Source organism: Erythrolamprus reginae, chromosome 3 (assembly GCF_031021105.1).
Source record: "Erythrolamprus reginae isolate rEryReg1 chromosome 3, rEryReg1.hap1, whole genome shotgun sequence".
Classification (NCBI taxonomy): domain Eukaryota; kingdom Metazoa; phylum Chordata; class Lepidosauria; order Squamata; family Dipsadidae; genus Erythrolamprus; species Erythrolamprus reginae.
The window spans coordinates 230,477,803-230,504,150 of NC_091952.1; the positions used below are offsets into that span (position 1 = coordinate 230,477,803).

A 26,348-nucleotide genomic window follows, 5' to 3' on the forward strand; every position below is an offset into this window, starting at 1 on the left:
TGCAACATTATGTGACTGCATCACTTAGAGAGGGCAATTCTGGTGCTATCCTGAGAGCTTGTACTGGGGCTCAAAAGAAAAAGTATAATCCTCTCTGCTAGATACTCTATTGATTTTTCTTGAGACTCCAACACCCAGAATGCAATCACGTGACTCTGGAAACGCTGTTAACAGTTGCAACTCCATAGATCAAGTACAGTATAAGTCTTTCTTTCATCTCTGCTGTAATTTTGAATGATTGCTGAATGAGTGGTTGTAACCTGTATTTGTTTTCTAGTTTCACATGTGCTTCCAAGAGTTCCTTAACCTCAAATCATTTCCCATTTTTAAATATTCCATTCCATCTATTTGAAGTTCTTGGTTTAGCTCTCTTCATTCACTTCCAAAATAATTTTTATTTCTATCAAACTACTCTGCATTTATTTTAATATCAATATTTGTTCTGCAGGAGCCAATCTAGGTCAGTCCTGGGACATGCTTTGTTCCATGAATATTTGCTCTTTACCAATATTCTCAGCAATAGTTATACAATATTTTTTTCTAGTTCTCATTTTTTGCATCGTTCTTTTACATGCATTTCTTTTCTCTCCCACATTTTCCCCAAGCATCATTTTCATACTAATGGAGAAACCCATCAGTGCTTCTCCACATGCTTATGTGGCACTCAATAACATTTCTTTACTAGTTCAACCAGCTTATATATTCTTTCCATCTATTTGCCATTCCATTTCCATTTATTCTGATGGAAAGTGAACTCTTTCGTTCAGCTTTTGTACCTTCTCTTTCCTCCATAATTCTACTTCCAGACTTTTTTCTATATTTTCTTCCCTCTTCTGTTCCCCTCCCCCCCCTCCCCAAAGATCCAGTTTTGATGCTATCAAAAAATGGGCCATCTCACATCTAAAATGCAGAATATAGAATAACAAAGGGATATGGGCTTTGGAAATCTTCTAATCCAAACACTGGCTCAATCAGGAGAACATATACCATTCCAGACAAAATCTATCATTCTTTTTGCATCCTTACCAATCCTCTCCTTATTTCATCATTAACACCAGATCGATCATGCTGTTAGATGTTGTGCTAATTCTTTTGCCTTAAGTACATGTAAACTGACTTATTCTTAAAGCATGTACCATAGTAGAAACTGACCTTTTGCTAAATACTTTCCAAACTATAATCCCCAATCCTTGTGAAGGATCTATCACCTTTTCCGTACACTGTTACCTTTCTGCCACTCAACCGGTCATGTCACTTACAATAAGAATTTTTTCAAGATGTCAATTACCGCCATCTCCTGGAACTATGGCCAATGTATAGCAATTCCAGTCATAACTAATGTCACAAACTGAGAGCTACCTATATAAACATCTATAGTTTTTAAAGGAAAAAGGAATAGAGAATTGAAATAAAAATATTAATGTTTTAGCCAATTTATTTGGAACTAAATACATGTTGTGAGAGTGTTCTACATGTAAATAAACACCCATTGCAAGAGAGGCCACCTAAAGCTAACACCAGCTTCTACCTGTCTCCGCAAGACTAGATTGTTGAACATCTCTGTCCAAAAGATGTCAACATCCTGCTCCCAGGACTACAAGATCTACTACCCTGAAGCAGCGGAGGTGCTATCAAAGGGGACTCCCTCAGGATGGGAATATTTAGTATTATGTATGCTAGCTGAAGATTTCTGTTTTCCACCTAGTAAAGCACCTGTGTCTTCTCTAAGGAAATGGATCTGATATTTTCAATTCCAGTTTATTTCTCCCATCCAAAAAGCCTTTTTTGCGACAGAGATCTAAATTATTTTTTGTTTTCACTAACTTTCTATCCTGAGGTTTACTATGAAGAATAATAATAATAATAATAATAATAATAATAATAATAATAATAATAATAATAATTCACAACACAAACCATTCTCTTTCACATCGGAGCTATTAGATCTATCAGGAATGTGTTTAATGGACTGAAATGTCTTAATTTTAATACCTTTTTTCACTTTTTCTTATTTTTTTCGTTTTCTTTTTTTTCTTGTTTGTGTAGATGTGTTTGTGTTAATATTTGTTTATGTAATTTTTGTGTATTATTTTTTAATATTTAAATTTCAATAAAAATAATTTTTTTTAAAAAAATCTATCAGCTGTTTGGCGGCCCTCTCCGCGGCTTCCGAATAGAGCGAGGGCAGCTCCCCTCACCACTTTGATCATCAAAGGCTAGCTCAGGGAACCTTGTCTGAAAATAATGTGGTCCAGCCGCAGTTCCGCCAAAGTGGATTGCAGCTTTGAGGGGGTGGTCTTTGAGGGGACTTCCATTTTGATACCACCAATGGTCCATCATTATCCTACCTGGGATTTTGACCAAGGTTTTACAGGCCCTTGCTAGGAGTCCCTTAGAACCATTAAGAGAGGCCAAGCTACATCTGTTCTTGTACAAGGTGGGGCGTCTGGTGGCCGTCACATTGGCCAGGCGTATTTCAGAGTTGGCGGCTTTATTGGTGCAATGCTTCCCTTGAACAGAGTGGTTCTACAGTTGGACCCTGCCATTTTTCCAAATGTTAGATACTTGTTTCACCAAGCACAGGATTTGATCTTGCCAGACTTCTGTCCCAGCCATGGCACACCTTGGAACAGACCCTGCACTCCCTGGATGTGAGGCAGGCCCTTCGTATTTACACCTCCAGAATCACTTCCTTTGGAAGACTGAAGCTCTGTTTGTGTCTTTTCAGTCATCAACTCTAGGCCACAAGGTGACACCTTCTATGGTGGGTTGTTGGCTTTGGGCTGCTATCAGCTGTACCTATGAGGTTCAGGCGCTGCTAGCGCCCCGGGGGGATCACTGGTCATTTGACCAGAAGCATGCTACTTCCATTGTCTAGGCCACCCAGACTTCAGCGGAAGAGATCTGCAGGGCTGCAACCTAGAACATTCATCTGTCCTTCAACCTTCATCTAGATTCCTTTGCTTCAGCAGAGGCTGCCTTCAACAGGAGAGTTTTGCAGAAAGTCCATCATCATGAGGGGGCACAGGAACATTCAAAGGCCTACCAGTAGGGCATGCCAATGTCCCATCCTGGCCATTCCGGAGGATGCCATGGAGAAAGTGTTTTGGGCTTACCTGATACATCCGCTGTCATGGCAATCCGAAGGAGAGGCCACCCACCCCTCACCACCGTGGGTTTGTTTTGCCTTTGGGGGTTTTGGGGTTGTGTTCCTGGCCCCAGCCGGGGGTTTCCATAGGACTCAGGGGACCGGCATAGACTCGGTGACAGAGGACGATAGTGCTGTGGCATTAGTTGGAGCAGGTGACATTTCAGATGGCACGGATTCAGGAATGCTTTGGATGTTGCATCAGCTTCTTTTCGAACTAGACTGTTGGCAGGTAAGCAGTCCTAAAATGTTACAGCTTGGTCATAGAGCTGGAGAACTAGAGCTACCCAACCTGACCTCTCCTTCGGATCGCCATGAGAATGGGCATATCAGGTAAGTTCAACGCCCTTTCTATGATAGCTCCAATTGGAAACACCTATTAAGAAAGTCCACTTAGTCCGTACTTGATTATTTTCAGCACTGTGCAAGAATCAGTTTTATTCTCTTACACCTTTTAATTACCCACTTTTGCTGTTTGTTTTTGAGCAGTTTTATCACTAAGCCAGGTTTGAGTTACATTTTTTAACCTTTGTTTTTAACAGCTGCATCTTACTTTTTGAATTATGTTTTTATTTAGAGAAACCTTTAGGGCAATGTAAGCAATTACCGTATATACTCGAGTATAAGCCGAGTTTTTTAGCCCCAAAAATGGGCTGAAAAACACAGCCTCGGCTTATACTCGGGTCATTGACAAAGTCACCACACGAGGGCGCCATTGCTTGAGCCAGAGCGAGGAGGCACCAGCTTTTGTCCCCTCTCGCACTCCGTAGTTCCTCTCCCTAGCTCAAGCAAAGAAGGCAGCCATTTGCAATGGTGAGTCGGATTAAAAAGGCCCCCTGCTGTCAGATTCTCCTCCCCCTCTGAAAGGATTTAAACTGTTTAAAAAATGGTATTTTGTGGTAGTTGCTGTCCTTGCTTGGATAGGATCTAATAATGTGTTATGAGGCAGAGCTAGACAGGAATTCTTTTTCTATCTGTCTATCTTTCTATCTATCTATTTTTCTATCTATCTATCTATCTATCTGTATCTATTTCTTTCTATCTATCTATCTATCTATCTATCTATTTTTCTATCTGTCTGTCTGTCTGTCTATCTTTCTATCTATATCTATCTATCTATCTATCTATCTATCTATCATCTATCTGTATCTATTTCTATCTATCTATTTTTCTATCTAACTATTTTTCTATCTATCTATCTATCTATCTGTATCTATTTCTATCTATCTATTTTTCTATCTGTCTGTCTGTCTATCTATCTTTCTATCTATATCTATCTATCTATCTATCTATCTCTATCTATCTATCTATCTATCTATCTATTTGGTTTTCTATGCTGATAACCTCACAGCAGCTAATGCTGAAGCTCTTCTTTGGATACACTTATTTGTTTGTTTGTTTGTTTGTTTGTTTGTTTGTTTGTTTAATTGGATTTGTATGCAATCCCTCTCCAAGGACTCAGGGTGGCTCACAGCATATATAAAAACAGAACAATAATGTAAATCCAATTAATGATGAGAAGGAATCCAGTTTTGAAGGATTTTAACTCTTAGGTTTTAGCTTCCTGATCGAGCTACTTTTTTTACTTTTTAATTTATTGTTAATATTGTTAATTTGTTTACCCTCTTTTAAATTTACAGAGCTAGTTTACTGGTTTTCTTTAAAATAAATATTCTAAAACATGTCTCAATTAATGTAATTTTATTGTTTTCCATTTTTATAAGTTACGAGTAGCCACTGCATTTTCTAACCTCGGCTTATACTCGGGTCAATACGTTTTCCCAGTTTTTGTGGCAAAATTTGGTGCCTCGGCTTATACTCGGGTCGGCTTATACTCGAGTATATACGGTATGTCCTTCATAACCCCCATCAATAGTTATCCAGACTGTGGCTGAGTTGAGGGTCTGGAAACCACAATAACCCTGCCTTCTATTATCATGGGGTTGGTACAATTTAGGGGAAATATCACAATTTCATTTACTCATATTAGTCACACCGAGAAGAAACCAAAATTTCTTGCTTCATAATATTTTAAGGGATTCTCTGTTTTCAAGAAGTAATGCATAATAAACTCTTTATAAAAGCTAATTATTTTATTTTATGCAGTTTCAACCAAAATATCTTATCTGCAAGTTTACAATTTGTCATGCTACGTTGCTCTAGTTTCCTTCCCATTCAGAAGAGATATGCATGAAACTTAGTCTAGGGGGGAAATTCTCAACTACCCCACATGGGTAGGAATTCAAAGGTTCTTTTTTCACTGTATTTCTGAAAAATCCCATGCTTTTCCAAAATACATCAAAACTATAATAAGTACAGCCTTTATTACCAAATAGAGAATTGAATTACAGGATGATGCCTATAATAGCAGCAATAAATCCTCATTCTCTGATTCTTGAGTTGGTGGAAAGAAAATGTACATTTTAATGACTATGAGGCCATAGAAAATTGATGGATCATAGTCATATCTAAAGCCCAGAAAATAATAATATAGTACTAAAAGATCTATTTTAATATACTGACCAGGGTCATACAACACACTAAGTTGTAAAATAAACCAACCATATCATCACTTAGCATTATGTGTTAACCCAGCTATGTGTGAAGTAGGGTTTTTTTAGTTTTAGATGTCACAATGAAATAAAAATATTGGCAAAATATAAGTTTGAAAACTAACTACGTGAGGATTGAAGATTAATCATATAGCAAATAAGAGTAGACATTTTCCAAGTCAATGTGGTTCCCATCTATTCATAATTGGCAAGTCAAATGCACTCTTTCACCCCATATCCATACACAGCTTTAAAAAATTAATATCATCTACAGTACAGACACAAAGAAAATTCTACGATGTTTTTCCTGTTGAAAAATTTTAAATTCAGCAAAAACATGTTACATACACACACACACACACACACACACACAAACATATATTTTTATTGCATTTTAAAAACAATGGAAATTCTGATGTAATAATTTGAGCCATACCAGTCAAACTGGTTAATTTCAAAGTTATAATTTTTGTTACATGACTTATTAAAAGTGTGATATTAAAAGTGTGTATGTAGGGCTGCTAAGGTGGAAGGGTGACATGTGCTCGCCCCCGTGGCTCTGAATGCTAGCGGAGTCCAGCGCAATTCTGCTATTGCAGCTGTGCAAGTAACAGAATCGTATATGGAGACGCAGGTGCGCCTATGTTTGGGCATGTTTTTTTGCTTCCATGTGCGTGTGAAAGTAGGAAAAAACGCACTGTAAAACGGGCACACCTGCATCACCCTGTGCGATTCTGCTACCTGCTATCTACTTTAATGTTCAGAATATATATTTTTCATAAACTTTTACAAAAAATCCTTGTTATGATCTAGTAACCCCTGTTCTTCTTAAAGCCCTGGCAGGAATTGTTTTTTTCATTTAATATGTTGTACCTTTAAAACAAAGTCTAACATGATATTCATTTTTATATTTCAAGTTTTCTAAAAACAACGCATCAAGATTAGATTTCATCAACACTAAATGACTTCTATTCCTACCAATTTCAGTGGACATTAAATTCAATTAATCTGGATTTAATCTATTGTTTAAATATCAATGAAATATTGTAAACAAGCAAAGCACAAAACTTTTCAGGTTCAAATATCATAGTTTCTACAATTTATACAGTTCACATGATCCTGTCTATAAACTAAATCACCCAGGCCAAGTTCTCATGAGACTTTAAAGTGAAATACAGTCCACTAATTTGAGGCTCCATGTATCATCAAACTAAGGCAGTGTCAACAATTATTAAGAATATGGATAGAACTAAAAATCAGAGGAAACTCAAGGATGTTGCTCCAAAGCATCCCATACTCTCCACCCATGAAGTGTTGTATAATTTGTCATTTCTTGTGACATCATGACAATGTATTTTACTACATCTATTGTATGTCATTATCAATTATCTCTGGGAAAAACCAGAAAATTTTACAATATTACAACAGGTAGCTTTTATTAAATATTATTTACGTTTATACAATCTAAGCAGTTAGTTATACCAATGCAAATCATAGGTAAGTTACTTACCCAGTGACAATACATTAAAAAAATTATTTGGTTTTAAAGAATAAGACTATTTAAGACTACTAGCTTAAGAATGAAATGATTTTCAAACATTTATAGATGTGAAGAGAGAAATGAAAAGAAGAAAAATAATGACACTATGTCTGAAATATTAGCATTTGAATGAGTTCTCTCTAACTCCTGGTCAGTACTAGATGCTGAAATACAGGTATGCTACAAAGATATATGGTAATATATAATAATCTATGCATATGTATTTATAATAAATACATAACATATGTATAATAATACATAACAATATAATGTATAATAAAAGTATAACACTGAGGAAAAATCCTTTATATTTAACTTCTGTACTTTATTAAAAAGCCTTTTAGAAAACACAATGAACCCTAGAAAGACAATAAAAAATTATGAAGAAATTCTCACAGAACCTAACACGTCCTTTTTAAGCATGAAGAGTTTTAGAATCAAGCAGCTTCATAAAGGTCTCTCACACTATCAAATTCTTATCTCCACTACTTGACAAGTCTATGTTAGAAATAATATGCCAGCTCAAAGTAATATTAAAGCTGTAGCCAATCCCTGAAGCATTATCCTTTTTCTCAGTAAAATGGCACTGCAGTACAAAATGTGTCAGTAGGTCATTCAAAAAAACCACACCCAACTAAGACATTTTAAACTATAGATCCCCTTTCTGGTTTATGACCAGCCATACTGTAATTTGGATGAGATGCAATTCCCACCCTGATCTATGCTTGTCCTTCAGCATTCAGCATTTACATTTTGTTTCAGCCACTTAAGAGTGGGAGACAAATTTATCTTGAAACACTCTCAGGTTACTCATTAGCAGGTATCCTTTTGTATGCTATCCTAAATCAGTGGCACAGAAATGCATTGCATGATATCAATGTAGACTTGAATTACATTTCTTTGATTAGATCTGTATGCTGCCCACTCCCCGAGGGACTCAGAGCAGTTTACAAGAATAAAAACAATATAAAATGATTAAAATACAACAATTAATAACAATATAAAATCCTTTAAATATTATCACAAGTCATATCATCAAGTACTGTACAAAAAAAAGCTAGAGATCTTAACAATGAATTAGGACACAAAATACAACCCATTGCAAATATGGAAAACGAAAAATTAAAACAAAAAGACAGAAAGCATCCCAGAACATTAAAAAAAAATGGTCAGGGAAAAACCTGAAACTACAGATTTTTTTATCCTTTTTTTATAAAATAAGTTTTATTTGTACACAGATACGTAACACACAAAAGACATTTAAAATCATGTGTTAAATTTCTTATTGTTCTCACAATCTATTACACAACTATTTTTGCATATTATTATAGACAAGTCATATACATTGATCTTATTTATGTATCTAATTCTATTTTCTCTTAACGCAAAATAACAAATGTGCACAGTAATAATAATAGCAGTTGGAAAAAGTTTTTTTTTAAATATTTCTTGGTGATAAATGAGATTTTTTAAAATCCTTTCTGCAACACCGCAAACATAGAAACATAAAAGATAGATGGCAGAAAAGGACCTCCTGGTCCATCTAGTCTGTCCTTATACTATTTCCTGTATTTTATCCTAGGATGGATATAGGTTTATCCCAGGCATGTTTAAATTCAGTTACCAATCACGTCTGCTGGAAGTTTGTTCCAAGCTACTACTCTTTCAGTAAAATAATATTTTCTCACGTTGCTTTTTAAAGAAATAAAAAAAAAATCCAATTATGGTCCTTAAAGCCCGAGGGGATCATAACTGCCAATCCTTATTTTCATGTCATCAGAAGCAACAGGAGAAGGTATCTCACAATCACAAAGATGCAAAAATGTGAAATTGCTCCAGCCCAAGCCTCTCTCCTCCCCCCCACCCACCCCTATTTAGCAATGGCGAGAGAATCTGGAAGAAAAGGAGGACACAGTCCAGCCCATCTTTTCCAGATCTCCCCCCCCAAACCAAAAACTAATCGATCTGCTGGACGTGCTGAATTCACACACGATAATAATAATAATAATAATAATAATAATAATAATAATAATAATAATAATAATAATAATAATAATAGATTTGTATGCCGCCCCTCTCCGAGGACTATAATAATAATGATGATAATGATAGATTATTATATATAACAGAATAAAAATAAGCAAGCCCAGCCCTGCAACTTTTCCCTCAACGTCTGCCGTAAAAAAAGGAGACGATTCTTTCCATCCACGCGGCCTTCGCCTTTCAACGCTCCCGGAAGGCGAGACGAAACGAGGCCGGGATCTAAAAATCGGCGTCCGTGGGGAGGGGGGAGAAAGGGGCTCCCACCCCACTCCGAGGCTCCCTCCCGGCATTTCACCTCCTCCAGCCCGTCGCGCTCTCGCTATGCCCACATTACCGGGGCTCCTCCCCCTCACGCACGGGGGGGGGCTCCTTCTCCTCCTCCCCGGGGGGGGGCACAGACCGGGCTCCCCCCTCTCGCCTCACCTGTCATTGAGCTGGTCCTCGGTGCCCGGCAGCGGGTGCACCACGAAGTGGATCGATGTCATGTTTGGCTCCCCCTCCCTGGAGGGAGGCGGGCAGGGGCCAGGCGCACAAGGAGGAAACGGAGGGGGGCCGGGAGGAAGGACGGGCGAGGGGGAACTTGGCGTCTCCTTCAGGGTGTCGCGGCTCCGCTCGGGAGCTTTAGCCCCGCACGAGGGGAAGGCAGAGGGGCGAAGAAGAAAAAGAAGAAGAAACCCGGGCGACGCGGGGTGCGCAAGAACGGCAGGAAAAAAGGGTTCGGCCAGCACCCCCGCTCTCACACACCAGCCGCCATCTTAAACTTCCAAGCTGCCCCTCGCTTTCCTCCCTCCCTCCGCTGCGCCGGGAACAGAGCGGAAGGTGGGACGTCACCTGAGCAACAGCGAATAGAAAGCCCTCGCTGACTGGCGAACCGGCAGTGTCCTTGTAAAGCCGGCAGCGATTGGCTGAGGGGCGGGGAGCCTGGGATCGGCGTGCTTACGTGAGACGTGAGAGTTTTCAAGGGGAGGGAAGGGCTTAGTGGCTGCTTTCTTTTCAGAGGGGGGAGGCGTTGAGGAAGGGTAGCGCGGCCTCCCGCGGTGGGCGGAGCTTTGATTGATTGCTCGGTGTCCGCGTGGGGGGAAAGGAAAGGCGGTTGGCTTCCTTGCTATCTTGGCGCCAAGGCGAGGGTGTCTGGTCTTCTGTTCTGTGAAATCCTAGTTGGGCAGTTCCATTAAAAGGGGGGGCGGAGGGGAGAAAAATGCATTTGGTAGCTGCGTGCAGGAAACTTGGAAAAGGGCTTCGCTTAAGTTTGTGGCTTTCTCTCTGGACGTTGGTGCATTTCAGGATTGCGGAGCCTCCAGATTCGAAGACTTGCGTTCCAGGACTCCCCATAGACATTTATTATTTTATTTATTTTTATTTATTTATTAGATTATTTATAGATTTATTACATTTATGATTGGTTGGTTGGTTGGTTGGTTAGATTTTTGATTGATTGATTGATTACATTTATTATTCCTAAGAGGTCAGTAAGGGGTGTGCATAAGTGCACTAGAGTGCCTTCCGACCCCGGTCCTATTGTCTCTCCTATATCCCATATATCTTCTCTTCTGTCTTTCTTGTATTCTCTCATCGATTTATTTTATCCTATATTCTCTCTTCTATTCTTTCTCTAATTCTATTTCCTCGAAGATGTCCTCTATTACCTTCATTTTGTATTATTGTGTATTGGACAAAATAAATAAATAAATGAATACAATTATTGATTGATTGCATTAATTACATTTATTATTGATTGCATTGATTATGATTAATGATGACTAGGGGACTGGAGGCTAAAACCTATGAAGAACGGTTGCCGGAACTGGGCATGGCTAGTTTAATGAAAAGAGGGACCAGGGGAGACATGATGGCAGTGTTCCAATATCTCAGGGGTTGCCACAAAGAAGAAGGAGTCGAACTATTCTCCAGAGCACCTGAGGGTAGAACAAGAAGCAATGGGTGGAAACTAAACAAGGAGAGAAGTAACTTGGAACTAAGGAGAAATTTCCTGAAAGTAAGAACGGTTGATCAGTGGAACAGCTTACCTCCAGAAGTTGTGAATGCCCCAACACTGGAAGTTTTTAAGCAGATGTTGGATAACCATCTGTCTGAAGTAGTATAGGGTCTCCTGCCTAAGCAGGGGATTGGACTAGAAGACCTCCAAGGTCCCTTCCAACTCATCATCATCATCATTATTATTATTATTAGATTGAAGCCCCTGGGTGACCTTAGGCAATCCCTATTTTCAGCCCAACCCATCTCACAGGGTTGGGAAAAATAGGAATGAGTATTACATATACTTGCTGCCTTGAGTTTTATATATATATATATTAAAAGATATTAAAGGCTGGATAAAAAATAAAAACAAATTGCTGCTGAGTTGTCTTTCTTGATACTGGCGCTACGTGGATAAGTTGAACAGCTCCTGTCCTCCAAAATATTAATAGCTGGGCTACTATTTCCATCTGGTTGTAGTCCAGTCCTTCCCAGAGAGACCTAGCCAGAAATAATGGGGAGGAGGGAACCAAGTAAATGTGATTTTTTTTATTTTTCAATGTAGTAAACAGAATTCTGATGTAGGAAGTTAGCACCCACCCCTATCCTAGAAGAATAAAATATATGAATATTTCCTAAAATATTTCATTCTTAGGAGAGGGGTGGGTGCTAACTTCCTACACTGATAAGAGGTTTGGTAAGCTCCTGGGCAGTGAAATTTATTTTGCTGAAGAAAATCTCTTTAAATATTAATATGCATTAATTACACTGAATGCATGTTAATTGAGATGAATTACAATTGTGTGTATAAGTGCACCGCGTGTTCCTGTCCTAATGTTTCTCTATTAATAGTACCAATATCATGTATATAAACATTGCTCTATCTTTATATACTATCAATACATACTTGACAAAATAAACAATGTCCCGGGAGGCCATATGGTAAAATGGGGTCTGTTTTAGCAATGTGCTATCCCAGTTGTTATTCTGGGCACATGGGATGAGGTTTACTATTTTTGAGAGTGAATTTGAATTAAAACTGCACCCAGTTCTTCCAAAGATACTTCACCAGAAGAACCCTTCACTCCTCCACTTGAAATAGAATACCCTACGAGACTAGACTTTCAATCCTGGGCCTAGAACTAAGACTCCTTAAACAAGATCTAAGTATTGTCCACAAGATCATATGCTGCAACGTCCTGCCTCTCGGCGACTACTTCAGCTTCAACCTCAACAACACAAGAGCACACAACAGATTTAAACTTAATATCAACCGCTCCAAACTTGACTGTAAAAAATATTACTTCAGTAACCGAGTTGTCGAAGCGTGGAACTCATTACCGGACTCCATAGTGTCATCCCCAAACCCCCAACACTTTACCCTTAGATTATCTACGGTTGACCTATCCAGATTCCTAAGAGGTCAGTAAGGGGCAAGTACAAATGCACTAGAGTGCCTTCCGTCCCCTGTCCTATTGCTCTCCTATATTTCCTATACCTTTCTTCTATTCCTATATCTCTTCTTCTATTCTTTCATTGATATGTTCTATTACTATATCTTTTCTATTCTTTCATATATATATTTTACTATGAGTATCTCCTCTATAACCATCATGTATTTTACTGTGTGTGTGTGTGTGTGTGTGTGTATATATATATATATATATACACACACACACACACACACTAAAACTGTCATTGTTTATTTATTTATTTATTTATTTATTTATTCATTTGTCCAATACATCAATACATAGGAAGAAAAATAGACATGTAGTAATATATATAAGGGTAAAAGTAAACTTATAGGAGAGGATATGTGAAAGGAAGAAAATATATATGAATAAAATATATATGAAACGCGAGAGAAAGGGAAGACAATTGGACAGGGGATGAAAGGCACACCGGTGCACTTATGTACGCCCCTTACTGGCCTCTTAGGAACCTGGAGAGGTCAATCATGGAGAGTCTACGGGAGAAATGTTGGGGGTTAGGGGTTGAGACTATTGAGTCCGGTAATGAGTTCCACGCTTCGATAACTCGATTGTTGAAATCTTATTTTTTACAGTCAAGTTTGGAGCGGTTCGTATTAAGTTTGAATCTGTTGTGTGCTCTTGTGTTGTTGCGGTTGAAGCTGAAGTAGTCATTGACCGGTAGGACGTTGCAGCATATGATCTTGTGGGCAATACTCAAATCGTGTTTTAGGCGCCGCAGTTCTAGGCTATATATGCCCAGGATTGTTAGTCTATTTTCGTAGGGTATTCTGTTTCGAGTGGAGGAGTGAAGGGCTCTTCTGGTGAAATATCTTTGGACATTTTCAAGGGTGTTGATGTCTGAGATGTGGCATGGGTTTGTATTGGACAAAATAAATAAATAATTAAAATAAAACCTTAACAGCCTAAGGCTCGCTCACCAGGGTTGGATGAGGTGAGGAGAAGTAGGAGGGGTGCAGGCACTTCAGCTGCTAAATCTAATTGTACAAAGCCGATCCATGAGATTGGAAACCTTGCAGCTAAAGAGGCTTGCTTGCCACTGTCTCCTGCTATCCTGCCTAGCCCTGACAGCTAACGTTTCAGCTGCTTGGCCAGAGGGGAGTTTCCCAATCCCATGGATCAAATCTATACAATTGGAGATGTGGAAAACAATTAGTTCACCTATGGAATTTGAATACAGTACATTGAAATGGTGGGGGAGGGGGGAGACCCATTTTGAAAAAAGTCCTCTTCATTGGTAAAGCAGTAGAAAACCCCCAGGAATGAAAGGATGTCCCCTGTAGCATTTTTTGGCATCTTAATCCATTCTGCAAGATTTACACCAGGAGAAGAGGTGAAATACTAACTTTAAATACAAATCGGTAAATGTTGAATTAAAGCTGCCTCTGAAGCAGGCTGGAGATGAGATGAAGACTACGTGATAAGGATGTAATCTTTAAAAATATAACATGTTTTATCTGGTTAGGAGATCATGAGAAGGGGCCTTAAGCCTAAAGGCCTTAAGTTTGCAAAACATATTTGAAAATTTAAAATAATCAATTTATTTTTCTGTTGAAAAGAATACCAAATACGGGCTCCTTGGTTTATATTTGGCAAATAAGATTTGGTGATTAATTTGGGAGAACATATACGAAGCAGTAATTATTTTTTTTATCACAAATTGATGGATGATATTACATACTTCATCTTTCAGGGTTAGAAGTTCAGTAATGAAATAGAATGAGATCTATTGCCAGATGTTCTGAGAGGGTCAATTTACCTGAAATCTTGTCTGCTTCTATAAGAATGTTTTCTTCCTGTGGAGCAGCTTTTAAATGAGCCATCTGTGCTTCTTTTAAGCAGCAATTCTTTTCTTTTTCATATGTTAAATTGATTGACTATATGCCATCAAGTTAGTATTCACTCTTAATGATCACATAGATTTAGTCCAGGAATATTCCCAAGCTATCCTAAAATTCAGCTGGGATTTCTACAGCCATTGTGTTTCTAAATATAATTCATACCACTGAAGCATTCCCTCAGTTAACTATGGTAGTTATTTTATAATAGTTCTTCTAGTTATTTCTATAGTCTCTTCCAAATTAAATATAATAAAATACATATAGAATAGAATTCTCTATTGGCCAAGTGTGATTGGACACACAAGGAATTTGCCTTGGTGCATATGCTCTCGGTGTACATAAAAGAAAATATAGATTTATCAAGAAACATGTGGTACAACATTTAATGATTGTCATAGGGGTCAAATAAGCAATGAAGAAACAATATTAATAAAAAATCTTAGGATACAAGCAACAAGTTACAGTCCTAAGTGGGAGGAAAAGGACGATAGGAATGATGAGGAAAAACTAGTAGAAATAGAAGTGCAGACTTAGTAAAAGGTTTGACAGTGTTAAGGGAATTATTTGTTTAGCAGAGTGATGGCATTCGGGGAAAAAGCTGTTCTTGTGTCTAGTTGTCTTGGTGTGCAGTGCTCTATAGCAATGTTTTGAGGGTAGGAGTTGAAACAGTTTGTGTCCAGGATGTGAGGGGTCAGTAAATATTTTCACCAACCCCCCCTTTTTGACTGGTGCAGTATACAGGTCCTCAATGGAAAGGTAGGTTGGCAGCAATTGTTTTTTCTGCAGTACAATGCAACACAACACCCATGACAATGCTCAAGTAGTTATGCAGATCCAGATTAGTGCTTATAAATTGTTCTGCTGTGCTAGGGCTCCTAGGATTGACATAGTACCCCAGTTAGCTCTAAACTCTGGTAAAACGCCCGGCCGCTCTGTTTAGGGTGACCCGCTCCCTTCTTAATCAGGGGGGAGTTGGGGAGCCCTTGCAGAGTAGTGCCGAGGATTTTAACACGTTTTTCGCTGATAAAATCGCTCGGATCCGAGCGGACCTCGACTCCAATTGGAATACAGAGTCGACTGACAACGAGTCAGTTGAGGTGACTGGGGCACGTACTTGTCCACCTGTCTGGGAAGAGTTTGATCTGGTGACACCTGATGAAGTGGACAAGGCCATTGGAGCTGTGAGTTCCGCCACCTGTTTACTGGATCCGTGTCCCTCCTGGCTGGTTTCGGCCAGCAGGGAGGTGACACGGAGCTGGGTCCAGGAGATTGTCAACGCTTCTTTGGGGAGGGGGTCCTTCCCGGATCCCTACAAGGAGGCACTTGTGCGCCCCCTCCTCAAGAAGCCTTCCCTGGACCCAGCCATTCTCAACAACTATCGACCAGTCTCCAACCTTCCCTTTATGGGGAAGGTTGTTGAGAAGGTGGTGGCGCTCCAGCTCCAGCGGTCCTTGGAAGAAGCCGATTATCTAGGTCCTCAGCAGTCAGGATTCAGGCCCGGCTACAGCACGGAAACTGCTTTGGTCGCGCTGATGGATGATCTCTGGCGGGCCCGGGACAGGGGTTTATCCTCTGTCCTGGTGCTTCTTGACCTCTCAGCGGCTTTCGATACCATCGACGATGGTATCCTTCTGCACCGGCTGGAGGGGTTGGGAGTGGGAGGCACTGTCCTTCAGTGGTTCTCTTCCTACCTCTCTGGCCGGTCGCAGTCGGTGTTAGTGGGGGGTCAGAGGTCGACCTCTAGGTTACTCCCTTGTGGGGTGCCTCAGGGGTCGGTCCACTCCCCCCTACTATTTAATATCTACATGAAACCGCTGGGTGAGATCATCCAAGGGCATGGGGTGAGGTATCATCAGTATGCAGATGATACCCAGCTTTACATCTCCACCCCTTGTCCAGTCGGCGAAGCAGTGGAAGTGATGTGCCGGTGCTTGGAGGCTGTTGGGGTCTGGATGGGTGTCAACAGACTCAAACTCAACCCGGATAAGACGGAGTGGCTGTGGGTTTTGCCTCCCAAGGACAATTCCATCTGTCCATCCATCACCCTGGGGGGGGAGTCACTAACCCCCTCAGAGAGGGTCCGCAACATGGGCGTCCTCCTCGATCCACAGCTCACATTAGAGAAACATCTTTCAGCTGTGGCGAGGGGGGCGTTTGCCCAGGTTCGTCTGGTGCACCAGTTGCGGCCCTATTTGGACCGGGAGTCACTGCTCACAGTCACTCATGCCCTCATCACCTCGAGGCTCGACTACTGTAACGCTCTCTACATGGGGCTACCTTTGAAAAGTGTTCGGAAACTTCAGATCGTGCAGAATGCAGCTGCGAGAGCTATCATGGGCTTTCCTAAATTTGCCCATGTCACACCAACACTCCGCAGTCTGCATTGGTTGCCGATCAGTTTCCGGTCACAATTCAAAGTGTTGGTTATGACCTATAAAGCCCTTCATGGCACCGGACCAGAATATCTCCGGGACCGCCTTCTGCCGCACGAATCCCAGCGACCAGTTAGGTCCCACAGAGTTGGCCTTCTCCGGGTCCCGTCAACTAAACAATGTCGTTTGGCGGGACCCAGGGGAAGAGCCTTCTCTGTGGCGGCCCCGACCCTTTGGAATCAACTCCCCCCAGATATCAGAGTTGCCCCCACCCTCCTAGCCTTTCGTAAGCTCCTTAAAACCCACCTCTGTCGTCAGGCATGGGGGAATTGACATGTTCCTTCCCCCTAGGCTTATAAAATTTGTGTATGGTATGCTAGTGTGTATGATTGGTTTTTAACTTGTGGTGTTCTTAAAATTAATTTAATATTGGATTTGTCTTGTATTGCTGTTGCTGTGAGCCGCCCCGAGTCTGCGGAGAGGGGCGGCATACAAATCTGATTAAACTAAACTAAACTAAACTAAAAAAAAAAAACCCACATCCCCAATTAACATTGGAACAAAAGCAGCCCTTATCAGCAAGAAAGGCGTGTAGAAGAATAAGAATCTGTTTCCAAGAAGAAACAAGGCAGTTATCCATCAGGAAAACTTGTATCATTTAAAGGCCTTTGAGTTGGCATCCTCATTTCAGTTGATATCCCATCTCTGGTTTTCTGACAGGAAACTCAAATTGATCCTCAAAACTAACTTAAAAATACTTAAACTACAGTCCTTATGAATATATATGGTTAAAAGTATTGCAGTTCTATATAAAGGATCAGCCAAACAGGTAAAAAACCTGGGGCATACTTTTCAAGTCACTGGAAATTTCATCAGACAGTCTTCAGAGAGGGGCGGCATATAAGTCTAATTAATAATAATAATAATAATAATAATAATAATAATAATAATAATAATAATATGTAAAACAAAAAATGCAGCAGAAAGGAATTTAAAGAACAGAGTGAATTGTTCATTCACTTGTTCATGGGCCAAAATAGAAGAGGTAACAGAAACATGAATAAACTAGATTGAGGTGCCACGTTGTTTTCAAGTGAGAGCTTAAATCTGTGAGAATAAATATGGCAGATCCCTCCATTTTTAAAACTGCACACTGCAGTTGTTAACTTGGGTCTTATGCAAAATGCACATGGTAATTCAAATTGTGTCTCTGCTGCCATCTTTTGGTCAGTCAATAAATATTCCAATGTCAAAACGTGGGTGAGGGCTGCCATTTCTCCCTACCAGTTTGGAACAATCAGACTTGAAAGATTCTGTTTCTTATTGCCAATTTCAGTAATGGTGGTCTTTAGCCTTCCTGTAGACTTGATCTGCCTAAGCCAAATCTGCAACCCTATTCAATAGGTTTATGCTAATTACAATATATATGTGTTTATGTGTTCGATGGGTGCATGGATGGATAAATTGAGAAAGTAGATTCAGGTAGGTAGGTAGGTAGGTAGGTAGATTGATGATTGATGATGAGATTAGATTAGATTCAGGTAGGTAGGTAGGTAGATTGATGATGAGATTAGATTTAGGTAGGTAGGTAAATGTGAAGATTGATGATTGATGATGATATTAGATTCAGGTAGGTAGGTAGGTAGGTAGGTAGATTGATGATGATATTAGATTCAGGTAGGTAGGTAGATAGATTGATGATGAGATTAGATTTAGGTAGGTAGGTAGGTAAATAGGTAGATTGATGATTGATGATGAGATTAGATTCAGGTAGGTAGATAAATAGATTTATGATTGCTGAGATTAGATTCAGGTAGGTAGGTAGGTAGATTGATGATGAGATTAGATTTAGATAGGTAGGTAAATAGGTAGATTGATGATTGATGATGAGATTAGATTCAGGTAGGTAGATAAATAGATTGATGATTGCTGAGATTAGATTCAGGTAGGTAGGTAGGTAAGTAGATTGATGATTGATGATGATTATATTCAGATAGGTAGTTAGTTAGTTAGATAGGTTGATAGATGATTAGATTCAGATAGGTAAGATTAGATTAGACTAGATTCAGTTGATCGATTGATTGAAGATAGATAGATATCTACCTACCTACCTACCTATCTGAATCTAATCTCAGCAATCAGCAATCTACTTATCTACCTAGATAGATAAATAGATAGGTAGGTAGGTAGGTAGGTAGATAGATAGATTCAGATATGTACACATGCAGTGCAACCAATTGGTCTAAGAGGCATTGTTTCAGGATGAGATAAATTTAGTGACTGAGATATTACAAAACAATGGCTGATTGAAATAAACAAAGGCTACCTTCTTTGAGGAGAAGATACTGTCCAAAAGCTATTTTCTTTAGGTGTTATTGAGCAGCTTTGCTTCCCAATGTTATTGTCAACTTTTAGTGTCCTGGTTCTTGTGTCTAGCTGAGCTGGCATTAGGGGAGGGAACAAATCAATGCAATTCCCCAATAAAAACAATATGCCCACAGTATTGTTTTTGCTTCCTGAACACAGGCTTACTCCCTTAGATATTAAACAATGGTAAAATAAAATTCTTCAATTTATCGTCATAGATCCCAAACCAGAAAATATAAAGAATTTATTTTTTTTAAAAAATTCATGAAGAGGGATTCTGAGCAGCCACTTATGAAAAATTGCATGCTGTCAATTGATACATGTCTGTAGCAGGGATGAGTTCCAACGTACCGCGCTGCCGGTTTACTCCCTCATGTGCCATGTGGGCATGCCGCTTGGGCGCACTGCATGGATATTCACACGCTTCATGTACACGCACATGCACAGTAACATAAAAGTTCATGGAAAAAAGAAAAAAGCAACACTGAAAAAAGATGGTGACCAGATGCACAGTGCCAGAACCTGGCTTCTGCACATACTCAGAAGGAATTTTAAAAAATTAAATTAAATTGAATTGAATTGAATTGAATTGAATTGAATTGAATTGAATTGAATTGAATTGAATTGAATTGAATTGAATTAAATTAAATTAAATTAAATTAAATTAAATTAAATTAAATTAAATTAAATTAAATTAAATTAAATTAAATTAAATTAAATTAAATTAAATTAAATTAAATTAAATTAAATTAAATTAAATTAAATTATTAAATTAGTATTTTTTTAAGTATTCTTTTTTCTGTATTGAAATTTTTACTTTTAGAATAAGCAGGGAAGATACAACCCCATTTTTATGTTTTATGTTATGTTTGTCAGTTTTGTCTATTTTATGAAAATTAATAAAATTTATTAAAATTTTAAATTAAATTAAATTAAATTAAATTAAATTTTCAAGGAAAATCTGGTTCATTGATGTCATTTTGACATCACCAGCAGGTGGCTACTAGTTCGGGTAAACTGATCTGAACCCGGAGAAACTCACCTCTGGTCTGTAGCCAAAAAAAGAATAAGAGCATGCATATAGGTTTTTCCAGTTATTACAGTCCTACAATATCTCCAAGCACATTCAGGATGTATCACTTAATTTATTTTCTCTGTCTGGAAGAAGAATCAGATAGGATGGGACGGGACGGGATGGGACGGGACGGGATGGGACCGGAAAGAATAGAACAGAACAGAATAGAATAGAATAGAATAGAATAGAATAGAATAGAATTCTTTATTGGCCAAGTGAAGATTGGACACACAAGGAATTTATCTGCTCTCAGTATACATAAAAGAAAATATACATTTGTCAAGAATCATGAGGTACAATACTTAATGATTGTCATAGAGTACAAATAAGAACTCAGGAAACTGTCAATATTAATATAAATCGTAAGGATACAAGCAACAAGTTACAGTCATAAGAACTGGTTCTTTTCATAATTTTTTCAATTTTATGCATTTATTCCTGCACAACAATAATATTTTAGGTTTTGACAACAATTCCCAGCATTGATTTTAGCTCTGCTTATCGGTGGGGTCCTTATCCATACAGGTAAGTCTTTGACTTATACAATCATTCATTTTAGTACCGTTCAAAGATACAATGGTGCTGAAAAAAGTGACTTATAACTGGTTTTGATACTGGTCATGTGATTAAAATTCAGGTGCTTGGCCTGTACTTAGGACAGGATCATGTGGTCACCATTTGTAACCTTCTCAGCCAACTTTCAACAAACAAAATCAATTCACTTAACAGCTGTGGCACAAAAGATTGTAAAATGGGGTACAATTCATTCAACAACTTCCTTGCTTAGCAGTGGAAGTTCTGGACTCACTTGTGGTCATAAGTAGAGGACTACCTGTATTTAACAATGCAACTTTATGTATGTCGATTAAAAAAAATTATGTTGACAATAATAATTAGGGTTATTATTGTCTTGCTATTAGTTTTGCTAGTAAATGATTTGGCTTATTTGATTAATGTGCACCAGAATGCAGTGAAAGAACACCACCTATTGCTGTGTCTCAAATTTAAAATACGTAGAGGAATGGCTCAATTCATACACAGAAATCAGCCACTTCTGTAAAAGCTGGGGTGGCGCAGCAGGTAGAGTGCTGTAATGCAGGCCACTGAAGCTGATTGTAGATCTGTAGGTCAGCAGTTCAAATCTCACCACTGGCTCGAGGTTGACTCAGCCTTCCATCCTTCCGAGGTGGGTAAAATGAGGACCCAGATTGTGGGGGCAATATGCTAGCTATGTGAGAAAGTGCTACTGCTAACATGTTGTAAGCCGCCCTGAGTCTAAGTAGAAGGGCGGCATAAAAATCAAATAGATAGATAGATAGATAGATAGATAGATAGATAGATAGATAGATAGATAGATAGATAGACAGACAGACAGACAGACAGACAGACAGACAGACAGACAGACAGACAGACAGACAGACAGACAGACTGACAGACTGACAGACAGACAGACAGACAGACAGACAGACAGACAGACAGACAGACAGACAGACAGACAGACAGACACCTGGGAGCCAGTTTTATACCAGACACAAAGCTTTGTTATTTATTACATGTGAATCAGCAATCCTGGCTTGGTCCTCTTTTTGAAAACCTATTTCAACAACCTTTTTCCCCCTTGAGAATTTTTCTAGATATGTTGAAAAAAACTAAACAGGTATTGATAAATAGCTCCTAGCAAAAGGAGCCAAATCAACATGATCAGTCAATTGTATCGACATGATGCTTATTCACAGATAATACAGATTTTGTAAGTTGTCAGTAAATAATTAGTACTGTATTACTGACTTCAATAATGTTGCAGAGTACATTATAAGACATTCTGGAGCTGTCCAGAATGGATGGCTTTCCCTTTGGGAGATAGGACGATGTTAACGTAGTGCAAGGTAGACTCTGTCTGCACATCCAAAAGTATTAGTTGTATTTATTCTCCAATAAAATTATCTCCAACAGACATACAAAACATGTGTATTTAACAGAATATTGTTAATAAAGAGATAACTGGGCAATCTCAGTGAATGCTTTATAACTATTTTATTATGCAATATTATTATACTTTCAATGACCAAAACCCTCACCTCATTAGATTTCGGTACTTCAGAAGCTCTTAGTCTCCTGACCACTTCAAATGAGTAAAAACTCTTTTGTAAGCCCTCCAAGGTAGACCAGACTATGAATCCAATGTCACATTGGTCAGTACTACTTTTAGGTAAAGCTGTAGTAAAAGAATCCCCCAAGTCTGAATGGAAAATTTTATCTTTTATTTTTCCTTTTATCTTTCATGAGAGCTCAAGAGAGTTTTGTCTAAGATGTTTACTCAAGCAACATCCTTGGCCTGGACTCTTTTATCTGACTCTTGTTTTGATAGTGGCTCTTTGTCCTGTCCCTCAAGGCCATTCCTTATACCCTCTACTTTCTTTTTACTTCTCATTCAGGCTTTTGATGTGGTGTTTCCCTGAAAAGAAGACCTGAGAAGACTTGATCAAAGTGTATTAAATCATGCGTGGGATAGAAAAGGTGGATAGAGAAAAATTATTTTCTCTATCACACAATACTAGGAAGAGGGGGCACTCCCTAAAGCTCATAGGTAAGAAAGCGAGGACAAATAAAGGGAAATATTTCTTCACCCAGTTGGTCACTGATTTATGGAATTCACTTCCAGAAGAGGTCTTGACAGCTGTCAACCTGGATAGCTTCAAGGCAGGATTAGCCAGATTCATGGATGCCAAGTGTATCGGGAGGGTTATTGAAACGGATGTCCATGTGCCACCTCTATGTTGATTGAGGCAGGCAGGATTCCTTTGGGTACCATTTGTTGTGGGTCAAGGGAAAGGAAGGGTTTTGCCTTCTCTTTCTGCTCAAGATCCCCATGTACAATTGGTGGGACACTGTGTGACACAGAATCCTGGACTCAATGGGCTTTGGCCCAATTCAGCATGGCTCTTCTTATGCTCTTATGTTCTTACCTGAAAATAAGCCCTGCCATGATTTATGCACGGGTGCCCAAAATAAGTCCTACCCCCCAAAACAAGCCCTACTTAAGGGCCTGTGTAGCTGGCCATCTGCCCAGCCCACCTGTACAAAGCAAGGTGAGGGGGTGGAGTTGCCCCATGTGTCCTCAGGACCCCTCTAACCAGGCCGTCCATGTCTCAACACCTGCTTCATCTTACGGCGGTGGGTTCATCAGCCCCATCCCCACTGGCCCACCTCTGCTTCCCCGTGAGACTGCAACAGAGCAGGAAGCCAAGCAAGGTACTGGGGCCGCCACTGGAAGGCAAGGCAGGTGTTGGGGTATGAGTGGCCTAGAAGCTGGGGTGCTAAAGTAATCCAGCAAGGCGTGCATGGGGCAAGTACACATCCCTCTTGCCCTGCGGTGTCACTGGTGTACCTTGAGGCTTCCCGCCCTGCCGCAAGCAAGCAGAAGTGGGAGCCCTTATGTACTCTTAAATTACATGGGGGAAAAATAAGATACAATATATCCTGAAAATAATAATAATAATAATAACAACAACAACAACAACAACAACAACAGAGTTGGAAGGGACTTTGGAGGTCTTCTAGTCCAACCATCTGCTTAGACAGGAAACCCTACACTACTTCAGACAGATGGTTATCCAACATCTTAAAAACTTCCAATGTTGGAGCATTCACAACTTCTGGAAGCAAGCTGTTCCACTGATTAATTGTTCTAACTGTCAGGAAATTTCTCCTTAGTTCTAAGTTGATTCTCTCATTGTTTAATTTCTACAAGTTGCTTTTTGCTCTACCCTCAGATGCTTTGGAGAATAGTTCGACTCCTTCTTTGTGGCAACCCCTGAGATACTGGAACGTTGCTCTCATGTCTCTCCTGGTCCTTCTTTTCATTAAACTAGCCATGCCCAGTTCCTGTAACCGTTTTTCATATGTTTTTGCCCCCGGTCCCCTAATCATCTTTGTTGCTCTTTGTTGCTTTGTTGCAAAATGACCCCTAGTGCTTATTTTGAAACACAAAAGAAAATAAGACTGGGTCTTATTTTGGGGGAAACAGAGTAAGTAAATGCTGCGATTTTGCTGAGGTTTCCCTCGCTGGGAAACCCCACCTCCGGACTTCCGTTACCAGCAAAGTGCCCGTTTTTGCGATACTGGGATTTCACTGCTGGGATTCCCCTGCAGCATCGCAAAAACACGGAAGTCCAGAGGTGGGTTTTCCCATGGAGGGGAGCCTCAGGGGAATCCCAGCAGTGCAAAAACGGGCGCTTCAGCTGGCAAAAGGGGTGAATTTTGGGCTTGCAAGCATTAATTGCTTTTTCATTGATTCCTATGGGAAACATTGTTTCACCTTACGAACTTTTCACCTTACGAACCTTGTCCTGGAACCAATTAAGTTCGTAAGACAAGGTGTCACTGTATGGGGGTTTTAGAATACAACTTAAGTTAGATTTCTATGTGTTTTTAGTATTGAGAATTTTAGAGTACTGTATTTTAATATTAGATTTCTTCATGTTTTGTGTTTACTGTGAGCTGCCCTGAGTCCCAGGAGAAGAGAGGCATAGAAATCTGATAGATAGATAGATGATAGATAGATAGATAGATAGATAGATAGATAGATAGATAGATAGAAGATAGATATATAGATAGATAGATAGATAGATAGATAAGATAGAAAAATAGATAGATAGATAGATAGATAGATAGATAGATAGATAGATAGATAGATAGATAGATAGGAGATAGATAGATAGATAGATAGATAGATAGATAGATAGATAGATAGATAGATAGATAGGAGATAGATAGATAGATAGATAGATAGGAGATGATAGATAGATAGATAGATAGATAGATAGATAGATAGATAGATAGATTTATTTATTTATTTATTTATTATTTATTTATTTATTACCGTACTTAGATTTGTATGCCGCCCCTCTCCGAAGACTCGGGGCGGCTCACAACATGTAGAAACAAATCATAAGCAATCAGACAAATTTAAAATATTTAACTATTTAAAAACCCCGTATGCTAACAGACACACACACAGACATACCATGCATAAATTAAACGTGCCCAGGGGGAGATGTTTCAATTCCCCCATGCCTGACGGCAAAGGTGGGTTTTAAGGAGTTTACGGAAGGCAGGAAGAGTAGGGGCAGTTCTAATCTCCAGGGGGAGTTGGTTCCAGAGGGCCGGTGCCGCCACAGAGAAGGCTCTTCCCCTGGGGCCCGCCAACCGACATTGTTTAGTTGATGGGACCCGGAGAAGGCCCACTCTGTGGGACCTAATCGGTCGCTGGGATTCGTGCGGCAGGAGGCGGTCTCGGAGATATTCTGGTCCGATGCCATGAAGGGCTTTAAAGGTCATAACCAACACTTTGAATTGTGACCGGAAATTGATCGGTAGCCAGTGCAGACTGCGGAGTGATGGTGAAACATGGGCATACCTAGGTAGGCCCATGACTGCTCTCGCAGCTGCATTTTGCACGATCTGAAGTTTCCGAACACTTTTCAAAGGTAGCCCCATGTAGAGAGCATTACAGTAGTCGAACCTCGAGGTGATGAGGGCATGAGTGACTGTGAGCAATGAGTCCCGGTCAAGATAGGGCCGCAACTGGTGCACCAGGCGAACCTGGGCAAACGCCCCCCTCGCCACAGCTGAAAGGAGAAGCGCAAGTGGATGTGGAGCGAAGGAAGGATAAATGCCTCCCGGGCGCTCCGCATCCACTTGCGCTTCTCCTTCTTCCCTCTCGCCTCGCCGAGTCAGGCTCAGAAGGCTTAGCGGGGACCAGCGCTCGCAGGAAAAACAATCTAGGCTCGCCAACCCGGAAATGCGAGGCGAAGGACGGCGCTGGTCCGAAGTTGTAGAAGCGAGCCGAGCGGGCGGCCGGAGCTGCGCCCTCCTTCGCCCGCCTCCTTTCCGGCAGGCAGGGCTGCCCAACTGCGCAGAGCGGCTCCTCCCCTCCAG

At 39.9% G+C, this 26,348-nt stretch overlaps 1 protein-coding gene across 5 annotated transcripts in view; it reads right to left on the reverse strand.

The window, feature by feature from the left end:
- UBR5 (ubiquitin protein ligase E3 component n-recognin 5) overlaps positions 1-10,071 on the reverse strand; it is a 106,945-nt gene extending 96,874 nt beyond the window's left edge. For all 5 annotated transcript variants that reach the window (XM_070748159.1, XM_070748158.1, XM_070748155.1 and 2 more), the window contains exon 1: positions 9,707-10,071. In XM_070748159.1, coding sequence (XP_070604260.1) covers positions 9,707-9,768 — 62 coding nt within the window. In that variant the 5' untranslated portion in view covers positions 9,769-10,071. The remainder of the gene's footprint in view (positions 1-9,706) is intronic.
- Positions 10,072-26,348: the final 16,277 nt, after the last annotated feature.